This window comes from Apus apus, chromosome 2 (genome assembly GCF_020740795.1).
Source record: "Apus apus isolate bApuApu2 chromosome 2, bApuApu2.pri.cur, whole genome shotgun sequence".
Lineage (NCBI taxonomy): Eukaryota > Metazoa > Chordata > Aves > Apodiformes > Apodidae > Apus > Apus apus.
This window is the reverse complement of record NC_067283.1, coordinates 63,019,629-63,038,403: the sequence shown is the minus strand read 5'-3', so window position 1 is coordinate 63,038,403 and position 18,775 is coordinate 63,019,629. Positions and strand designations below refer to the sequence as shown.

Genomic DNA, 18,775 nt, shown 5'->3' with positions numbered 1-18,775 from the left:
TTCTGGCTAGGAACAAAATTCATATTGGTAGTGGTTTTCATTGTAGCTTGTCTGTTGCACAGTTTAACAGTTTCATCCATTATTGTTATTATTCAAGATGTACACAGCCTTCCTTTGAGCTGATTTTCAGCCACCATCTCCCTGATACTGCTTTGGCTCCACCTCACTTTTATGTAGGCAGCTTTAATGCACATGTGATAGTTAATATGAAATAAAGGTAGTGGTTGTGCTTTCAATGTAAAGAAACATTGTTCACAGAGGAGAGGAGTTGTTCAGTGCTGCCCTGATGTTGTGTCTTGTATTTAATTGATGGAAAGCTTACAGCAGTGGAAGTTACTGGTCCCCTTGAAGCCATCCTTCCAAACAGGGAAGGAAAAATGTAACTTCCGCTAATAGTGCCTGTGCCAAACATATGGTTATAAAGAGTTTTTCAGGAGAAATGTAACTTTGTGGGTGTGCACCTGTGTGCTTGAGCATTTGTTTTTTTAACCAGAATGTTCTCAACTCAAGTGGAGGTAGAAATCTTTCATATGTATTAAGAAAGGCCCAGACTAGACGGAAGCAGGTCATACAAATGTCACTCTGCTTTTCAAATGAAAAATAATTGCTGAATTTTCCAAACAAAACCATCAACCTGGCCTTTGAGAGTGAAAAACTGAAGTCCACCTTTGGATTCCCATAAATATTCAGATTCTCTTCTGATGAATACAGGGTGTGAACCTGTACTGGTACAGAACCGTGCTGTGAAAAGTTCACTGCTCTCCACCTTCCCTGTAACTCCAATATTGTGTTTGATAAAGTGAAATACACTTCTTAATGCATCAATTAAAAAAACATACTGTTTTTTGTTTCTTTTTAAACAGGCAAAACGAAGGCTGGAGCTAGGAGAAAGTGGTCACCAGTATCTTGCTGAAGGACTAAAGACTCCAAAGGGGAAAGGAAGAGCTGCAACAAGAAGTCCAGATAGTCCAAAAAGTAAGGGAGCTTGTAATACGCTAGTTTGGCAGAATTACTGTTTTTACTAACTTGTTATCAGAGTGAACCAGTACAATAGGCTCTGTTAATTAGTTAAAAAAGTGTTTCTATTGCTCTCCTTACCTGGTAGTGCATGCCAGGTACTCACCCTTGCAGTCAGGCAGCATACAAGGTGTTTGCAGTGTGTATCGGTCATTTGGTGCAGAGCTGCTGAGGGGCTGTGGAGGCTTCTGCCTGCTCTGTCCCTCTGCCTGCCGGGCAGCCTGCAGCCTCTCCATCCAGGACTTCCTCTTCAGCCAAGCACATGAAGTTGGTGATGCTTAGCAGAGGTGGATGGTGAGGAATCAAGGTATTACGATGGGATCAAACACACAGTTATTAGGCAAGGCTAATCAGGCTGACCTCCTCTCTTCCCAGCTAGTGTTACAGCAGCTGATTGGCAGGGCTTCCTTCCCCAGGCAGGGATTTGCATGCTGTGTCCCAGCAGCATTGCATGTTAATGCTTTTTGTGGGCTCTGAGCTGCCTTTTCTCCCTGCAATAGGACTAGATTATTACTGCCACTGCTTAGTTGCAGCAGGTATTAATTTTTGCACATTGTATTGCCTCAGGCAGTTGGTTTCTTGCAACAGGATCTGGGGGTGTAGCTTTGCCATCTTGTTTGGAGGTATTTCAGCAGGAGAATTAGGCTTGCAGAGGGAGGGTGGGGAAAGGAGGGAACTAGGGCAGCGGTGGTAGTGATAAGAGAGCAAGAAATTGAAGGGGTACTTACTTGTCCCTCCTCAACAGTCTAAGTGGTTGTTTCTATGGAGGCAGATAGGAAAAGTGACATTAGCTGAAGATACAAACTTGAAGCAGACAAGTTAAAGAACCACAGTTATTTTAATTAATCTAAACTTCATTAAGCTAAGAGAAGTCCATTTTAAACTGAAGTGTGTTCTTGCAGAAGTTCAGTACTAGCTGGAGCATAGGTTACTCCTGCAGTGTTGATAAAGCTGTACAGAGAACTTTGTGCTGCGTGACCAGAAGCATGTGCAATTTTATGTGGGGGTCAGGTAGCCTCTTTCCCTTTTCACACTGATCTTATAGTTTTCCAAACCTTAAATTAAAACAAAGCCAGTCTGCTCTTAGCTCACAAGGTCACCTAATTGATTTCATTTTTCTTCTGTTTCCCAGTGCAGACAAGCACCAAATCTAGCAAAGAAAGAGATACAGAAGGTTCTTTTTGCAAATGGGCAATGTATTTGTTTTCATTGAAAAGCCATCATAATATAAACCTTCAAAATATTTCAGGGTAACCTAAAGGTTGGCTTGCAGTTAGGATTTCAGTTTTGACTGACTGACTTCTGCAACTAAGTGTGGGTCATGAACCTTGAAAACATGAAAATGAGCACCAGGTCAGCCTAAGATCCATCCTGCATAATACTTGAAGCAACTGAAAGGTTTGAGATCTACCAGCTCAGCAGACTTCTAATAATGGCTAGCTCATTTCCCTTGACACTAGGGACTTGAACAATTAACATTAGGAATTATTCTAATCTATGTATTTAAGCTCTTAAAAGCTCTTATATTAGGTATATAAATGCTATATTTGTGCATGAAAACAGCAAGTTGTCTAGTAAGATCCAAGCCATTTGCTGACTTCCAGCTTAAAAGAAGTGGATACTCTTGCCCTGTTTGAGCATTGTTTGATTATGGAGCAATGATAATTATAAATTGCATCTTGCGTCAGTCTCCTCTGATTCACTTGAGTTTTCTATGAGCTGTGGAGTCTGGCGCCGATGGAACCTGCCATTGTGTTCACCCACTGAAGTACACCTAAGTCCTGCTTAATTGCATGTGAAACACTTACCTCACGAGAGGGAAAAATCAAACCCTGATGAAAGCTGGCTATCAGCCTCATGAAGGAAAGGCATAGGGGAATTTTTACTATTGCTGCCAGGACAAATTAGATACTAAAATATTAAGAATTCACATAGTGAAAGCCTAAGTAGAATATTGCTACGTGAATCTGTCAGACTAATGGAAATATTTGCATTTAAAAAAATATATGTATTTGCTCATGTACCTGTGACTTTTGGAAAAGTACATGTTGAAATACAAATAAGTACCCAGTGGTAAGCTGTCTTAATGCAGAGGTTTGAGAGATTTCTTTAGTAAAAATGAAAGAGATATCTGTAATACGTATCCATTTATTTCTGGATGCTGCTTTCGGAACCAACGTAAGAAAACTGATTTATCTGGGTTGTGTTGTGTTGTTTTTTTTTTCCTCTTTCCAAGCTCCAAAATCTCCTTCAGAAAAGACTCGCTATGATACATCACTTGGCCTTCTTACAAAGAAGTTCATTCAGTTGCTGAGCCAATCTCCTGATGGGGTCTTAGATTTGAACAGAGCGGCAGAGGTCCTCAAGGTGCAAAAAAGGAGGATTTACGATATCACCAATGTACTGGAAGGCATCCATCTCATTAAGAAAAAATCCAAAAACAACATTCAGTGGATGTGAGTGTTCATTATCCTTTTCCATTCCTGCTGGCTGACTTCTCTGTCACAGAGCAGCAGTGTTTTTCCTCTCCCACCTCCCATTCTAACACTGTTCTCCAAGCAATCATTCAAAATGCCTTCTATCAGGATAAAGCTTTCTTTTGTTAAGACAGGTTTTGGGTCCATAAATACGAACTCAAATTATAAACCAGCATTTTGTCTGAATACTGGATTAACTCATTTGCTTTTGCAAGCAGAGTAATTTTTTAGGTACACATCTCTACCTACTGCCTTCCTCGGTCTTTTTCAGGGTGTGGCTAGAGGAGAGAGGTGTTATAAACAAGATTTTGGAAGAGCTTACAAGTACTCAACCGTTCCATCCTGGTTGTAGGTACAAAATGTGTTGTCATGATAAAAAGATGCTTTTTCTGGAAAGCTTAATTTATGTTGACTCGCTATGGGCAGGTTTAAGGAGAAGGACCGAAGGACTTGATCTGCACTTTAGAAGCCCTCCTCTTCCCTTTCCCATAGCACAGGGTCAAGTTCTACAAATGCTTGAAGGGCATCTTCCTCCTCTGTGTCCCTAGGGGCTGCAGTCTGTCTGAGGATGGTGGCATGTTGGCACAGCGTCAAGGCCTCACGAAGGAGGTGACTGAACTGACTCAGGAAGAGAAGAAACTGGATGAGCTAATCCAAAGCTGTACCCTGGACCTCAAGCTGCTAACAGAGGACTCAGAGAATCAGAGATATCCTTTTTGCCAAAGCATCAAAGGTGTTCAGTCTTCTTGCTGTGCTCTCTAATACTAAGAAAATTCATCAAAGTAATGCAACAGGAAGCACCAGAAATTTCCAGAAGTTGGATAATGGGTTTTAATGTAGTTCTGTATAAGTTAGTTAAGCTGCTTGCACCTGTAATGTTTCTAGAATGACAAAAAAAAGAGAAAAAGGTGATGTATGAAGGAGCCCTTTAACATCAATGTTCACACAGAGTAGGACCAAGATTTTACCTGATGAATGAGTGATACCATCCAAAACCCCTGTGCTTTGACTCTTTTGAGCCCAGAGCAAACCCCACTTTTGTGTGTGCAGAAATTACAAAGGCTTGCAGACAAAGACTTGTATGTGTATGTATTCGTATATATTTATACATTAAACTGATGTTTATATAAATTACAGACACAAAGATGAAAATAAAATTGGGAGTCAATGTAGTCTTAAACTTGCAAAAAAATTTAAAATTCCTCTGGTTATAGAGAATCTATAATAGAATATCATAGATCAAAGTTTTATGAGCTCTCAAAATGGCTATTTTAGACTTAATTATTTAATGTAATAGTAATGTTCAGCTGCATAAGGTTCATATGACTTCTGGTATTTTGGCTGCCAATACCACTTGTAAGTAACCCATTCTCATTTTCACTAGATTTCCCACCTCTTAGCAGCAGAATAAAGTATTTTATTAAATGCTGATATGAAAGCTTTTATTACTTTAAGTAGTCAGTAGTTCTTGAAGAATATCTGATAAGGTGGATATACTCTCTGTTTTGACAGATAGGAAATAACTGCCAAAGTGTCAGTAAAAAGTAACGTGAACTATGTAAATACTGTCTTTTGATTCTGCTTGCATCTCAAAATGAGTATGAAAGCAAGACCACCAACTGGCATAGGGAGTAGGTCAGCACTGCCTTGATCCACAAAGAGATTTAAGCAAAAATAAACTGAGCATTTCAAGTCTCTGTTTTTCTAGTGCTGTTTGCTGTGGTAGAGATCCCTGCCCTGCAGTTACTGATCATAGAATCATAGAATGTTAGGTTGGAAGGGACCTCAAGGATCATCTGGTCCAAGCTTTCTAGGTACTACTATAGTTTACATGAGATGGCTCAGCACCCTGCCAAGCTGAGACTTAAAACTGTCCAATGTGGAGGAATCTACAACTTTCCTTGAGAGACTATTCCAATGTTTGACTGTCCTCATGGGGAAAAGCTTACCTCTTGTGTCCAATTGGAATCTCCCCAGGAGCAACTTGTGCCTCTGACCCCATGTCTTTTCCATGTGACTCCTTGTAAATAGGGAATCTCCATCTTCTTGGTAGCCACCCTTCAAGTACTGAAGCATGGTAATGAAGTCTTGCTGAAGCCTTCTCTTCTCAAGACTGAACAAACCCAGTTTTCTCAGCCTCTCCTCATATGGCAGGTCCTCGAGTCCTCTGATCACCCTTGTGGCCCTTCTCTGGACCCTCTCCAGCCTGTCCACATCCTTTTTGTAGAGCAGGGACCAAAACTGAACACAATGCTCCAGGTGTGGTCTGACAAGTACCAAGTAGAGCAGGATGGTGACTTCTTGATCTCTGCTGGTGATGCCCTTGTTGATGCAGCCCAGCATCCTGTTGGCTTTCTTTGCCACTGCAGCACTCTGGTCACTCATGTTGAACTTGTTATCCACCGAGACCCCCAGGTGCTTTCTACTGGGCTGCCATGGATGGGCAAGGAGGGATCAGCATTAGCAGCATCTTTGCCTCGTGCTTTTGGATTTGGAACATGTTTCCCAAATCCTTTGGTGACTTATAATACTAGTGATTATTGAAGAAGGAATGTGGAAGTGTGAAACCTGGGGCCCAGTGTGAGTGCATCTCAGTATGGTCTGTTGTTCACCTCACTAAAGTCTGACATGAGGTTACCTGAAGAACATTCATGGAGATGAGAAGCCTTTTCCTTTGCTTAATCTCAAAGTGAAATTTCTGCTTTTGAAAATGTTTTTCTTTTTCCTCATGATTAGGTAGTGCCAAAACATGGTTTGTGCCCCAGCTGTGTGCTTCCTCATCTACCTTATAAATAGAATTGGACAGTAATTGATTGCTACCTTGAGTGTTTTGGAGTATGCCCAGCATTAATGTGGGGAACTTCTAGCTACAGCAATGAAGATGGTTGTTTTATTTGAAAAGCATGTGATTCTTTCCTTTGTTCATATAGTGACAGCCACTGTTGCTGTAATTTGTACTCTGTGATTGCAAGCCTTACCAAACCTTACTAAGGGAGTGGTAGAAGCCTTGATAAAAGCCAACCTGTCATTTTGCCCCCTGATTTGACTTGGACCAAATGCAAAGTAACAGATGTGAGATGCATTGGCATTTTGAGCTTGTGCAGTGTGTCTGATGTAATAGTATACATTTATCAAAGTTGTTCATATTTACACCCCCCAAAGTATAATAATAAATTAGGCTTTTCATTTCTATGGCATAAATATTGTGCTAGGTACCTCATGGATGACAAAACTAAAGAGCTGGAAGTGATTGCCTGTGATCATGGCCATTTTACAATTCATGACCAAAAGCTCTGTGACACAGAAGTTACACAGGTCAGTAAGTGAGGCACCACTGTGCAGTAACCCACCAAAATGCTTATGTTAATGTGGACAAATGCATGTTGAACAGAGAAATATTAATGTTCTTTCTGTGCTTATGCAGAAGTCACCTTTCTGCATTGTCAAGTTGTTTAAAGTAGTTGTTGAACCAGTTTTAAAGAATCATTTCATATGATATATTAAATATATGAATATATAAATGTTTACCAAAACTCTAATATGGAAATTATTATTTTCTTGATGGCTTCAAAATATATTGTGTATGTGCATCTACAGCATGTATCTGTAAGGTCTTGTATTTTTTTCTGTGATTCCCAGTTCTCTGCACTTTCATAGTGGGTTAAAAAAATTTTGCTTTGCGCAGTCTGTGAGTAATTGTGGGTTGTTGAGCTTTAACTTGTGTAGCTTTATGAGTGTAAAGGGCAAGAGAGAGAAGGACTCAGCCCAGGGAATCCCTTTTGTCACTTGGTAGTGGCCCCAGCTGTTAGATCAAAGAGAGGTTCTCACACAGTTTCACTGCAGTCACAACCAGTGTAGAGAGTAGAATAGTTTTGGATAAGAGCAATGTAGTAACGAGAACATGGAAAAATAAATGAAAGAATTCTGCTTCTTCTGATAGTTTTAATATATAATGACCTGGATTGGAAAATTCCTTAACAGTGATTACATTAGCTTATGTGACGTATCAAGATATTCGAAAAATTAGTGGCCTTAAAGACCAAACTGTTATAGTTGTTAAAGCTCCTCCAGAAACAAGACTTGAAGTGCCTGACCCAGTGGAGGTAAGGAGAACCTGGCTTTTCCTGCCAGGTTATATATCATTTTTCTATAGACTGAGCAAGTGTGCTGTGAGTCTTACTGTAGTAACTGATGCCCAAGTTGTATCATATTAGCATACAGTCCTGTATTTATCTCTCTTAAAAACTTTGGAGGTGTTTTGTTGTTTGTTGGTTTTGGTTGTTTTGTTTTCTTTTTTTTAAATAAAGGAAGGGCAATCTTTAAAAAGCGTTTTACCCAAAGCAATCATGATTTATTCATTTTCTTTCAGTTCCAGCTCTCCTTCAGAGAAATCCACACTATGTACAGATTGTTCTCTTTTCCCATAGCTTGTATAAAGAAGAGCTCTTCCTGACAGTTAAAACTTCCTGTTTGTAACCATGTAAAATCTTTCTCTGAAGTGAAGATTCAGCTCTTACTTTTTTTAGCTTCATGTAGTTTTACTTAAAATGTTCATGGATAACTTGATGCCTTAAGCATCTTGATGACTCATGTCACTGATATCCTATTTTACTGAGACGTATGTTTTCATGTAGGATTATAATTTCTGAAGTATTACAGCTATTGTAGAAACTTGTTTTATTCCTAGAATCCATTCTTGGCCTTCCTTCTTCAGACATCAGCTGTGCTTCATTGACACTGATTTTTACATGTTTGTGTAAATCTCTTTACATTCTGGTACACACTTCTTGTTTGCTATTGTGAAGTCTGTAGGGGATGGGGATTTCCTTTCCTGTTTTATTAGAAGTACTTCCATTTCTGAAACTGTGTTCATCTGTGTCCCTCTTCTGTTGCCCCTTGCTACTCAAACCACAATCTTGAGTGCCAGCTTTTTTGTAAGACTTGTCTGGCTCTCATTCTTCCATTCTCATTTTATTTCTTTCCCTTATCTCAGGTAGACGCCTAGGGTAACTTAGCTGCTTCTTTTACCTATGTCACAATTGCAGAGAAAAATGCTTCAGAGGTGGCTTTTCTTTGAAGCTGTCTTCAGAGAGTAGCTGTACTTCATTCCTCTCACAGTTTATGAACCACATGGTTCAGCTGCTCCTGGGATTTTATCTCTTGGTGGCAAAAGTGAGCTACTTTACAATTCCCAGTTGTTATGACAGGCCCAAGTATGTTGGGCAAACATACATAATTTGCATGAGCAAAAGAGAGCTTTAGAGATTAAAAAATGTACCTAACTTCTTCTTTCTAGGAGCATTTAGACATAGGGCTGAACCCAGAAACCTCCGTGCTGTGTCGTACCTCTGTTACTCCTTCATCCCTATTGTTGGGCTGGTTCCACTGAGCCCAGAGCCACCTGCTGCTGGCTGGGCAGGAACAGACTTTCCCTGCCCTTGTCCTTAATTTCCCCTTTGAACCTAGGTGCAGGTTTTGGAAGAATAAATAATTTGGCTGCAGTGAGAAAGGCGTATCTTTTGTCAGTATCCTTAAATATATGCTGTTACTGTTGCTTGCTTTGCTGTTTCTTTTCTCTAGGCCTTACTCCTTGATTTTTAATTTGGTGAAATCAGGTGGGCAGAGCAGGATGCACACAATCATTAAAACTAGCACCTAGATCTCCTTATCCCCTATACCAAACTTACTCATTTAATTTTCAGCTTCAGGCAGGAGAAGCCCTATTTCTTTCTCTCATTTGCAGTTACATTGCAGTGTCTTCTTTTGCATGCCTCGGTCACTCAACAGTACCTTCCCCAGCTCCTGCTCTTCCCCTCTCCTTTTTTCCTAATTATCTGTAGCATTGCCCTAAGTATTCCTAACTGTTCTCTGTGCCCTGGTGTATCCCTGTTTGGTTGTTGTTTCATGTATTTTAAATGCTGTCTATTATGCTACAGAGCTGTCAGAAGGCAAATAGTAGGAGGAACATTTTGTCAAAGGGCACAATAAAAATGTATTTGGAGGAAGTGTGCAAGGACAGGCATATATAATGCCTGTATTCATGCTTTTTAAAACTATTAATGAAGTACAGCCAGAGCAGGTCTATTTTTAACTGGAGTAATTTGTGATTTTTCCATCATAACACTAAGAGCAACTCTGCAGATTTTTTAATCTGTCTAAATGTCATATTGTATTGCATCAATGTGTGAAATTTAAGAAAAGATAATTTCTTGAGATTAATTAAGAGTTCCTGTTAGAAACAGGAACTTTTTCCTGTCAGAAACACCATTAAAATTAGAGATGCTGCCTTGAGGGGGCAGGAGGACTTATATAAGAAGTTTGGGTGAAGAAAATGACTTTGTTATTTGGAAAAACTTCCCTGATAAACAGGAGAACTCACATACAGTTATTTGGTTCAGCGTGAGTTAGTGTGAAGGTTTTTGGGTTAGCGATACAGATATTTGGCAGAAACATTTACACAAATACATAAAATAATATTGTTATGAATAATAACAAAACCTGTGTCTTGCATCCCATAGTTCCATTATGCTCTAGGTTGTTATGGTTGTTAAGAACATGTTTTGAGTTCAATCCTTTATACCTCTCTGGCTATGATACAACACAGAGAATGGTGGGATTCTGAGATTTCTGTGCTATGAACAGTGGGGAAAAGCTTTTATGTTCCCTTCCAGTCTTCAAGATACATCAGCCAAGCATTTCACATCTTTAAAAAATATGCATGAGGGAGTTGAGATTCTTTTGATTAGTAAAAAATGTATTTAAACACTCACACCCCAATAAGAATTTAGCCCGTACTGTCAATATTCTGTCGTGTTCATTGGTATAGCACCTTACTGACCTTTGTTTTTTTAGCAGAGTGCATTGATACATTTATCTAGTACTCAAGGACCTATTGAAGTTTATCTGTGCCCAGAGGAAAACGATGCCCTCAGTCCAATGAAAACCTATAGTCAGGACCACAATGGAAATATTTCCAAAACCATTTCCAAAGGTAAAAATATTTCTTCATAGTACTAATGGCCTCCCTTTGTGCTGTCATTCAAGATTTCATTTGAACTTCAGATATCCAGCTATTATTTTTTGGCTCTGTTTTTCTAAGAAGTGAAAAGGTAGCCATTTTCCACTGTGCCATTCAGGTTTATATAGTGGGAAACAGGTTTTCTTCTCCATAAGTTGTTTAAAATAAGTTTCATATATATCATATGGAACTGTGCAACTGCGTAAGTTCATGCAGTATCAAAGGAAGAAACAATTCTGCTCCTTTTGCATTTTCAAACAGGGCAGTAGCACCAAAGATTTGCCTCAACACAAGAGGCAGAAATCTCTGTGCACGGGTATATGCAGCTGCACGGTGGCACTGATGACATGTGTTGCCTTGACAGTTTTCACTTTGAATTCCACCAAGACTTGGGCATCTCTCACACGAGGCCTGGGTTGTTCTTTTTTCTCATATGTTTTTTTCTTCAGTAGTTCTTTAAACCTTGTAAAGTAATTTTTTAGTAGAAAAGTCAGTGGTGGTAGCAATGTGCGTATTTTTGAGTAGCCCTTTGTAACTTACCAAAACAGCTAGAAATTATATGGAGGCAATTTTTTTTAAAAATTATGCTCTTTATGCAGTGGTTACTTTGTTCTATGTCTAATATTTCTAATGAGATTAAATATGTCCTATTAATTTTTTTCTCTCCCTCCTTCTACAGAAGTGGCTTCTGCTAACTCAGGACAAGGGAACTGCTCAGTAAATATGGCACCAATCTCTCCACTGGCTTCTCCAGCCAACCTTCTCCAGCAGACCGAGGACCAAATTCCCTCAAACTTTGAAGGACCATTTGTGAATTTGCTGCCTCCTCTGCTTCAGGAAGATTATTTGCTGAGCCTTGGGGATGAAGAAGGCATCAGTGACCTCTTTGATGCTTACGATTTAGAGAAGCTTCCTTCATTGGTGGATGAATTTATATACAGCTGATTCTCTCAAATGCTGTCTATATATAAATTGTGTTTTTAATGTAATCAAAAAACCTGCCATCATTCAGTTGTACCCTACTTACTATAAAATAGCATTATTAAATAGACTAGGCTCTCAAACAGTGCTGATATTTTGATGAAATTCTCCCTAAAATACTCTATAAACAACTGAAGGCTTTTACAAGGCCTTCTCCTTGACCCTGAGCTCCAGCGCCTTATGAGTCAGCAGATGCAAGCAGGTGACCAGAAATGTTTTGTCTTCACTCCCCCAGTCTCTGCTTACCATGACAAGTGGGCTTACAGAGAAGGGCTCGGTGAACTGGTTTAGTCCTAAATAACAATTTTATAATAGTATTTCAGGTCGTGCCTTCTGCAGAGAATGCATGTCTTTGAGTGTCACAACACGGATTGTACCTGCAGTCAACCTAAATATGAAGTAATGCAAAAGCGTGAAATGGGATTCTTCAGCTACTTGTGGGAATGTTGAAATTGCTGTCATAATGCTCATTTTGAGCTGTGTATGTGTCTCATTATGAGGTCAAATACTTACGTCCTTAAAAGCTTTTATTAAAAAAATAATACACTGTTAATGTAGTGTATATTGCAGATATTGAAAAGTATAAAGTTCTGCCACTTCATGTAGTAATCACAGATTTTTAAAAATGCTTGTATGTGTGTGTGAAAGTAGTTTTTGTTGGTTGTTTTTTTAAACTAGAACGAAGATGCACAGTTCAATTTTACTGCCCCCAGTGTGCATTAGAACTGGTACATAAATTTTTGTGGTACTAAGTGGGGCTTTGTGTTAAGTGCCTACTAGAGATGCACTGTGGGTTTTTCCCTCGATGGAAAACACTTATGCCAAGCTTTGTTTGTTCAAGATACCATATTTATCTCAGTGGGTTAGCTTCCTCTGCTTACAGCTTTTTATAATTCTCTTCGCCAGCAAAATGGGAACTAATTTTTTTCCAAAGTACATAACTGTAAGTACCACATCAACTGAATTGCATTTATTTTTTGAAGATATTTGGTAGTATAGTACCGATATTTATTTTTTGAATGTGAGAGGAACTCTAAGAAGTCTTAAATAATTCTTTTTTTTTTTTTGAGTGTAAAAATATGTTGCCATGTTCTGGGCTAAATTAATAAAATGTTGATTAGATGATGCCCATATAATCCTTTTGTTTGCGTTACTGTTGTACTTATCTGACCTACTCAGAAAATTAGTACTATTTGTACTGTAGTAAAATATTATGTATGCAGGTTTTCTGGTACCATAGAGTTGCTGCTATGAAAGCTCACACACGAAAAGGCAGGAAGTCACAGTGCTGATAAGAGAACTGTATGACTGTGTGAGTTTTGGAATATAACAAATGTATAAAGGGCAACACATAAAGAACTGTTAAACAGTGTTAAGTGTGTTTATATGTACAAATGTGTGCATAGATCATTCAGCAGTTGTATTTAAGTTGATATATGTTCTCAACTCACACTTTAGTTATCTAGCAGTTTTGTACAATAGAATTAATTTGTAAACACTGCCAGAATATTTTCTAGTTGGTTTGTAATTTTTTAAGAGTTTTTTTAGATGTGGATCTGTAAATAAAATTGTAGTATTTAAAGTTTTTGTCTTGTGGAAGAGGAAAGTAAAAGTTGTGTGAGCATGAAGATTTGCAAGACAAAGGGGCACTTTTGTGGGGGAAAAGAAAATGAAGACTAACACAGACCATCTTTTTGTACAAATTAAATACTTGTCCTAATGTGCGTGGGCAAAATACTAATCTAATTTAGCTTTGCATTGTATGCTAGTTTAAAAAAACTTCTCTGTAAAATACTGTAAAAAAACCACAAAAAAATGCAACAAAAAAGCTTTTATGGTGAGTTTTGTAAATAGATTTATTAAAGGGATGACCTGTTCTCTAGCTGTGATCTTACCACTTCAAATGGATGTAATTTGAATAAATTTTGTATGGTAATGAATCAATAAAAAAAAGGATTTTTTTCAAGAGTTTAGATTTGTATACAGCTATTTAAATTCTTATTCCTGGTGCCTATCCTACTGCTTCTTGGAACCTGACTGTTACTATTTTCATTATCAGTGCTCGCACTCATTTGACACCAGATCCATTTCAATCTCATTTTTTTATTATGCTAACAGTGAGTTCAGTGAGGTGTTTTTTTTTAAGCCAGAATGAAACAAGAATAAGACACGTGTAAAGACATAGTACAAGATCCAAAGATTGGGATAACAGGTTTATTTTAATTATCCTCCCATTTGAATTATGAATAGACTTTTTGCAAACTTGATAGAAATTTTATTCTAAGATTAAATGACATGTAAGAAATAGTTGAGGATCTCTTTAACCTTCCTACTGACAATTCTCCAGAAGTCTCATAGTAGCTTAGAGAACAAGGAGTTCTGTTTACTTGAGTCATCTCCCAACAGTCTCCTGCACCAGACATGGAGCTACAAAATATTACTCTGTTTCTGATCCTGGTGCTGCACCTTTCTAGATGCACCAATTACTAGAAGAAAAAACACCACCAAACTTGTCAGGACAATAAAATCACAGTAATATGGGTGTTAGCTTAAATGTTACACTTCTGAGCAAGTCATATGCATCCTGTCATCTCCCCTGCACACAAGAAGGCTACTACTATTTTACCTCTTTATGCACCTGTCCATACTCTTTAACTTTTGCATGCGACAGTACTGAAGGGAAAGATTACAGAGAAGATCTTCTGTTCTGTGTTCCAAATAAGTAAGAAAGTAAGACTAGAGGAATGTGTTTTCTGATCTCCTTTTGAAGCAGAGATGGCAATAAATGTCCTCTCTCTATCCTGTGTGTTATAGGTCCCTGGCCTGTTCTCTGTTTCTCTGTTCTATGGCTGCCATAAACACTTTAGTAGCTCCTAGAATCTGCTCGTGATTGCCAGTTTTCATGTCATTCTCTTGCCTCTTCCTTATGCTTTATGTATCTGCTTTGTAAACTGGATGTTCTGAGTTGCAAGAGGAAAAATCCAGCCGGTTAAAAATACTGAATGCTGCTCTCCTGAGCTAGCACAATGTACCGCAACATTATTCAGCATGCAGATACTAGTTTCAGGGAGGTTTTATTGGGGCCTATATGTCCTGCATTCCTTGGCTGCCAGCAGATGGAAAAGAATTCTGAGAAATCTGTCAAAACTGGTCTGAATAAGCAACTACATACTCCTTTACAGACAGAAATGTAAAAAAAACAGGAAAAAAAGTAGGGCTTTCTGCCCTTGAACCTACACTGAGAACTTGTCCACCAACAAATGACAGACACCATCCCTTTCTATTATTTTTTTACTTGTGTTTGAAAGAGTAAATCACATCACTGCCCTGATGCAGACACAGGCATTTCTGTTACAGAAAGCAAGCATGAAAGATATGTAAGGTACTTTTTGTAGCATGAGACATCACTGCATGTTCAGAGGCACCAAATTTAGCAGAATATGCCAATTTTTTTCCTGTATGTAACACAGTTAAGGCATAAAGCCATTAGTGTTCCTGGAGCAAACAATTCTCAAGATTAAGTGAACCAAGAGCCTGTATGTATAGCAAAGTTAATGGAGTATTATTAAAAAAGCATAAATGAGTAGAATTCATCTCTCCTGTCTTGTTGAAGCAGGATCTGCCTGGATATTATACTGCAGCTAAGCAAAGATCAGCAGAATGCTTTGCCTTTATTAAGTCTGGGAGTGTCTTTACCCTCTTTTTTTTTTCCTTTTAAAACTTGACAGGAAAGAGGTGTCCTATCTAGCAGAAGAAGCAGGCTGCTATAAATTCTGAGTGGTACTCAATGTTGCTGACAATTGACTAGATTCTTCTAAATTGCAGTAGAGGAAGAAATCTCATTTCTTGTCTATAACTTCAGGACTCTCCATTTTTTTTCCTGCATGCTCTCCCACTTACTTTTCCATCCGGAACTGCATGTTAGCTATCAGAGAATAAAGTTATCATGTAAAAACTGGCTCTTCATTTCCCTGGCTTTTCCTTTCCCTAATGATGTTAGGTGAGATGCTCTGAAACAAATAAAGATGTATCTTCTACTAACAATGAGCTAAAATTGAGGTTTGTATTTTATTTTCCTAGTAGTTGTTGTATTTTCCAACTACCTAATCCTGTAAAACCTCTAATGACTTAACATGGTAACCCAGCTTGAGGCTGGTGTCTTGGAATCTACCCTCTATGAAGAGCGGGAAGTGAGGTATGCAGGCAACCTGCAAAGGATGTCTTCTAAAGCTGTTCTTTGGACATTCAAGGAACTGGAGCATGTGTATTGCCAGTCCATAGAAGTCCTGTACTGGGACTTGGACTGCCAGCTGGTGTCTCTTTAAATTGGTTTTCCCAGGTGGGGGTAGGTAAGCTTTCTTTCTGCAGTCAGGAGGTGGTAGGGAATCATCTCTTTCCCTTGCTACCTGCCGCACTACCAGCAATCTGTGCAGCTTGGTTTTTTTATTACAAATATGCTATGAGCTTCAAAAGCACCTAAGAGGTATTTTGAACGTTGCGGCTACATCCTAAGACTGAAAAGGACAGTGCTGGCACAAGGGCTGCTTGATACTATGAATTCTTGGCAGCAAGACAAAGTGAGAACTCTGCTGAAACTGATCAGCATGGCCTATTTATGTCACTAGGTATGGGACTCATGGGTTACCCCTGCCTGGGAGCTGCTCATGGAGCTCACTGCCTCCCCTTAATAAGCAGTATTTTGTCAATCTTGGCTTTCTGGAGACTTCTGGATACGTCTTGCAGGCTATCTGTGCTTTGCTCTTTTAGTCAATCATAAAACAGCACTGATGTCTTCCCAGTTTTGCTTAACCAGAAAGGTAACACTTGGCTACTCAAGATAACTGCAGGGGAGTACAGTGTGCTGCTCCCAGAACAGAGCAACTTAATTCAAGGACTGCAAGTGAAATACTTAGAAAACTGAATACAGAGAACTGGAAAGAAAGATAATCTCCAACCTTATCAGGAAGCGGTTTGGTAATATATATATTGTTACTTACAGTGTACTGTGAAGGATGTCCAACACAGATTAATGCAACTACTGGTTTTAAAATGTTTTCTTCTGGGCTAAAAATGCTGCAAAAATAATGAACTGCATATCTCTCAGTGAGACACTGAGTGTATCTCTGAGAAGCACTTGTGTGCTTAAACAAAGACCAATCACTATGGCAAATGTGTCCTAAGCTGTAACAATGACTCTATCATGAGGCCAGGATGATATTAATAGTGCTCGGTCCTGCTTAGAATGATTTGTTCTTAAAGACTGATTTAAATGAAGTGCTTGTTTCTTTCTGTCCCAGTTTTCCTCTTCAAACCTCTCCTGTTACTTTGGTCTCATTGTTATCCTGTTATCCTTTTTTTTTTTTTGGCCTGTGAACATTGTCAGATAAGTACGACATAAAATAAGCACCAGGTTTTAAGAAAAAAAGAAGAGGGAGGAGAAGTGATATTCATAGTTAAAAGCTGCCAAATTTTATCTGCTAGCAGACCAATAGGCCTATTATGGAATACACTCAGGGCTTTCTTTCACTTTCCCTCCGGTTTAAGGGAGACTACAATCAGCTATCTGCAGAATAAAATAACAATTCCAAAGGCACCTCCTAAAGAGAGTAACTTTATGTTCAAAATGCAATTACAAGAAATGGAGATTTTTATACTCCAAAGCTGGCTACCTCAAAATAAATATATTAAAGATGCAATATAATTAATCATTTTAGGTTAACTGTGTACATTAAAAACAAAGCCATAGCATAATGCTTGCCTTATATAACACATCGATCAACAAGAAAACTATTCACTTAATCTGTCTTCTTAAGAGTCCCAGCTTTAGCCATTCAGCTTTAAACACCCTTATTAATGTCTTCCACAACATTAATCAAAAAAGTTGCTACCAGCTGGCCCTAAATAGGAGGAAAACAATGCCAGAAAATCTAGTAATTTCATACCAAATACTTTGACCAACGCTTCCAAACAGGCTAGATATAAAAGTTGCTATTAGCACTGTACTTTGAGGAAATGACTGATTAAAAACAAGTGTTGTGGCCATGATAGGAATAAATAGCTTATTACTGGAACCACATACATTACAAACCAACTGCTTTAACTGGATACTGGACCTAGTTTTCAATTGAAATAGAGGTTAATCTCCAAGGATCTGGGAAGTGAAACCAGGCCTTAGTGCTCAGCAGATGCCCCAGCACTGGTTATCTGCGCTTCAGACACAGCCCCGGCGCACTGCTGGAGGAAATCCCATCTCCAACTCCACGACTTCACCTTCCATTTCACAGTACGTGCCGCTTCCAGCGGAACAGCAGCGGCCTGGCCTCTCGACGGCGTGCGGATCCAGCCCCCTCCTGCAGCACCGCCTCAACCCGCCACCCGAGCGCCCGGGCCAAAGCAGCGGGACCCTGCTCAGCCGACGGGGCACCCTCCTCTTTCTGAGGGCGGCGAGGACGGGGATCTTTTCAACTTCTGCCGCCCGAAGACACGGCCCCGGAAAAAAACAACCTCCCTGACGGCTCCGGGCCCAGCGCGGCGGCCGCTCCGCCCCGGCCCTCGACGGCTTCCAGGGAAGGAAGGAAGGAAGGCAGGGCCGCGCCCCCGCTGCCTCCCGCTTTATCCCGGAGCGGGGGAAGCGACGCGCTCCCCGTTTCTCCCCCCACCCTCGCTGAGGCCCGGCGCGGAGCCGTTAGGCCCGGCGCGGAGCCGTTAGGCCCGGCGCGGAGCCGTTAGGCCCGTTAGGCCCGGCTCGAACGGCCGCCCCCAGCCCCGCACAGGCCCGGGCCCTGCCCTTCCCCCACGTACGGCAGCCCCCCGGGCGAAGGGAGCGGGAGCGCCGGCCCGGCTGTCAGACACCTCGGCGTTCCGGCAGCAGCCCCGGCCGATCCCCAGCGGGCTCCGGGCCCCTCAGCCACCCCCGCCGCTTAGCTTGCTTGCTTGCTTGCTCCCTCCGCTCCCGCCCCACCGCGCAGGCGCGCCGGGCTGCGCCGCGGAGTTCGCCGGGGCGTTTTGGCCGCTGCCGGCCGCCGTGGCGGCGCTGCCGCGCGCGCGCCCGGGGGGCGGGGGTGGTCCCGGAGGCGGGGCGGCGCGGCCGCGATGGCGCAGCCCGGCTGAGGCGCGGGTGAGTGTCGGGCCTGCTGGGCGCCCTCCTCCCACCTCGTCTTCCCCCCTGCTCTGGCCTGATGGCGTTGGCTGAGCCCTCCTCCCTCCCCCTGCCTGGCTGTGCCGGGTGCCGTGCCCGCGCGGGTTCCCCGTCCCCCCGTGGGGGGGCTTCCCCATGGCTCCG

General features: G+C 40.7%; 2 protein-coding genes across 4 annotated transcripts in view; both read left to right on the top strand.

Moving 5' to 3' along the window:
- The window catches only part of E2F3 (E2F transcription factor 3), a 43,895-nt gene extending 30,429 nt beyond the window's left edge, over positions 1–13,466 (top strand). For 2 of the 3 annotated variants that reach the window (XM_051610864.1, XM_051610866.1), the window contains exons 2-7: positions 864–975; positions 3,254–3,473; positions 4,043–4,203; positions 7,485–7,597; positions 10,347–10,485; positions 11,192–13,466. In XM_051610864.1, the coding sequence (XP_051466824.1) occupies positions 864–975; positions 3,254–3,473; positions 4,043–4,203; positions 7,485–7,597; positions 10,347–10,485; positions 11,192–11,457 (1,011 nt within the window). In that variant the 3' untranslated portion in view covers positions 11,458–13,466. The remainder of the gene's footprint in view (positions 1–863; positions 976–3,253; positions 3,474–4,042; positions 4,204–7,484; positions 7,598–10,346; positions 10,486–11,191) is intronic. The other variant, XM_051610865.1, reaches the window with a different exon arrangement.
- Positions 13,467–18,552: 5,086 nt separating this feature from the next.
- Positions 18,553–18,775, top strand: part of CDKAL1 (CDK5 regulatory subunit associated protein 1 like 1) — a 418,797-nt gene continuing 418,574 nt past the window's right edge. The window contains exon 1 of the mRNA XM_051610858.1: positions 18,553–18,610. The gene's annotated coding sequence lies outside the window, so the exon portion shown is untranslated. The remainder of the gene's footprint in view (positions 18,611–18,775) is intronic.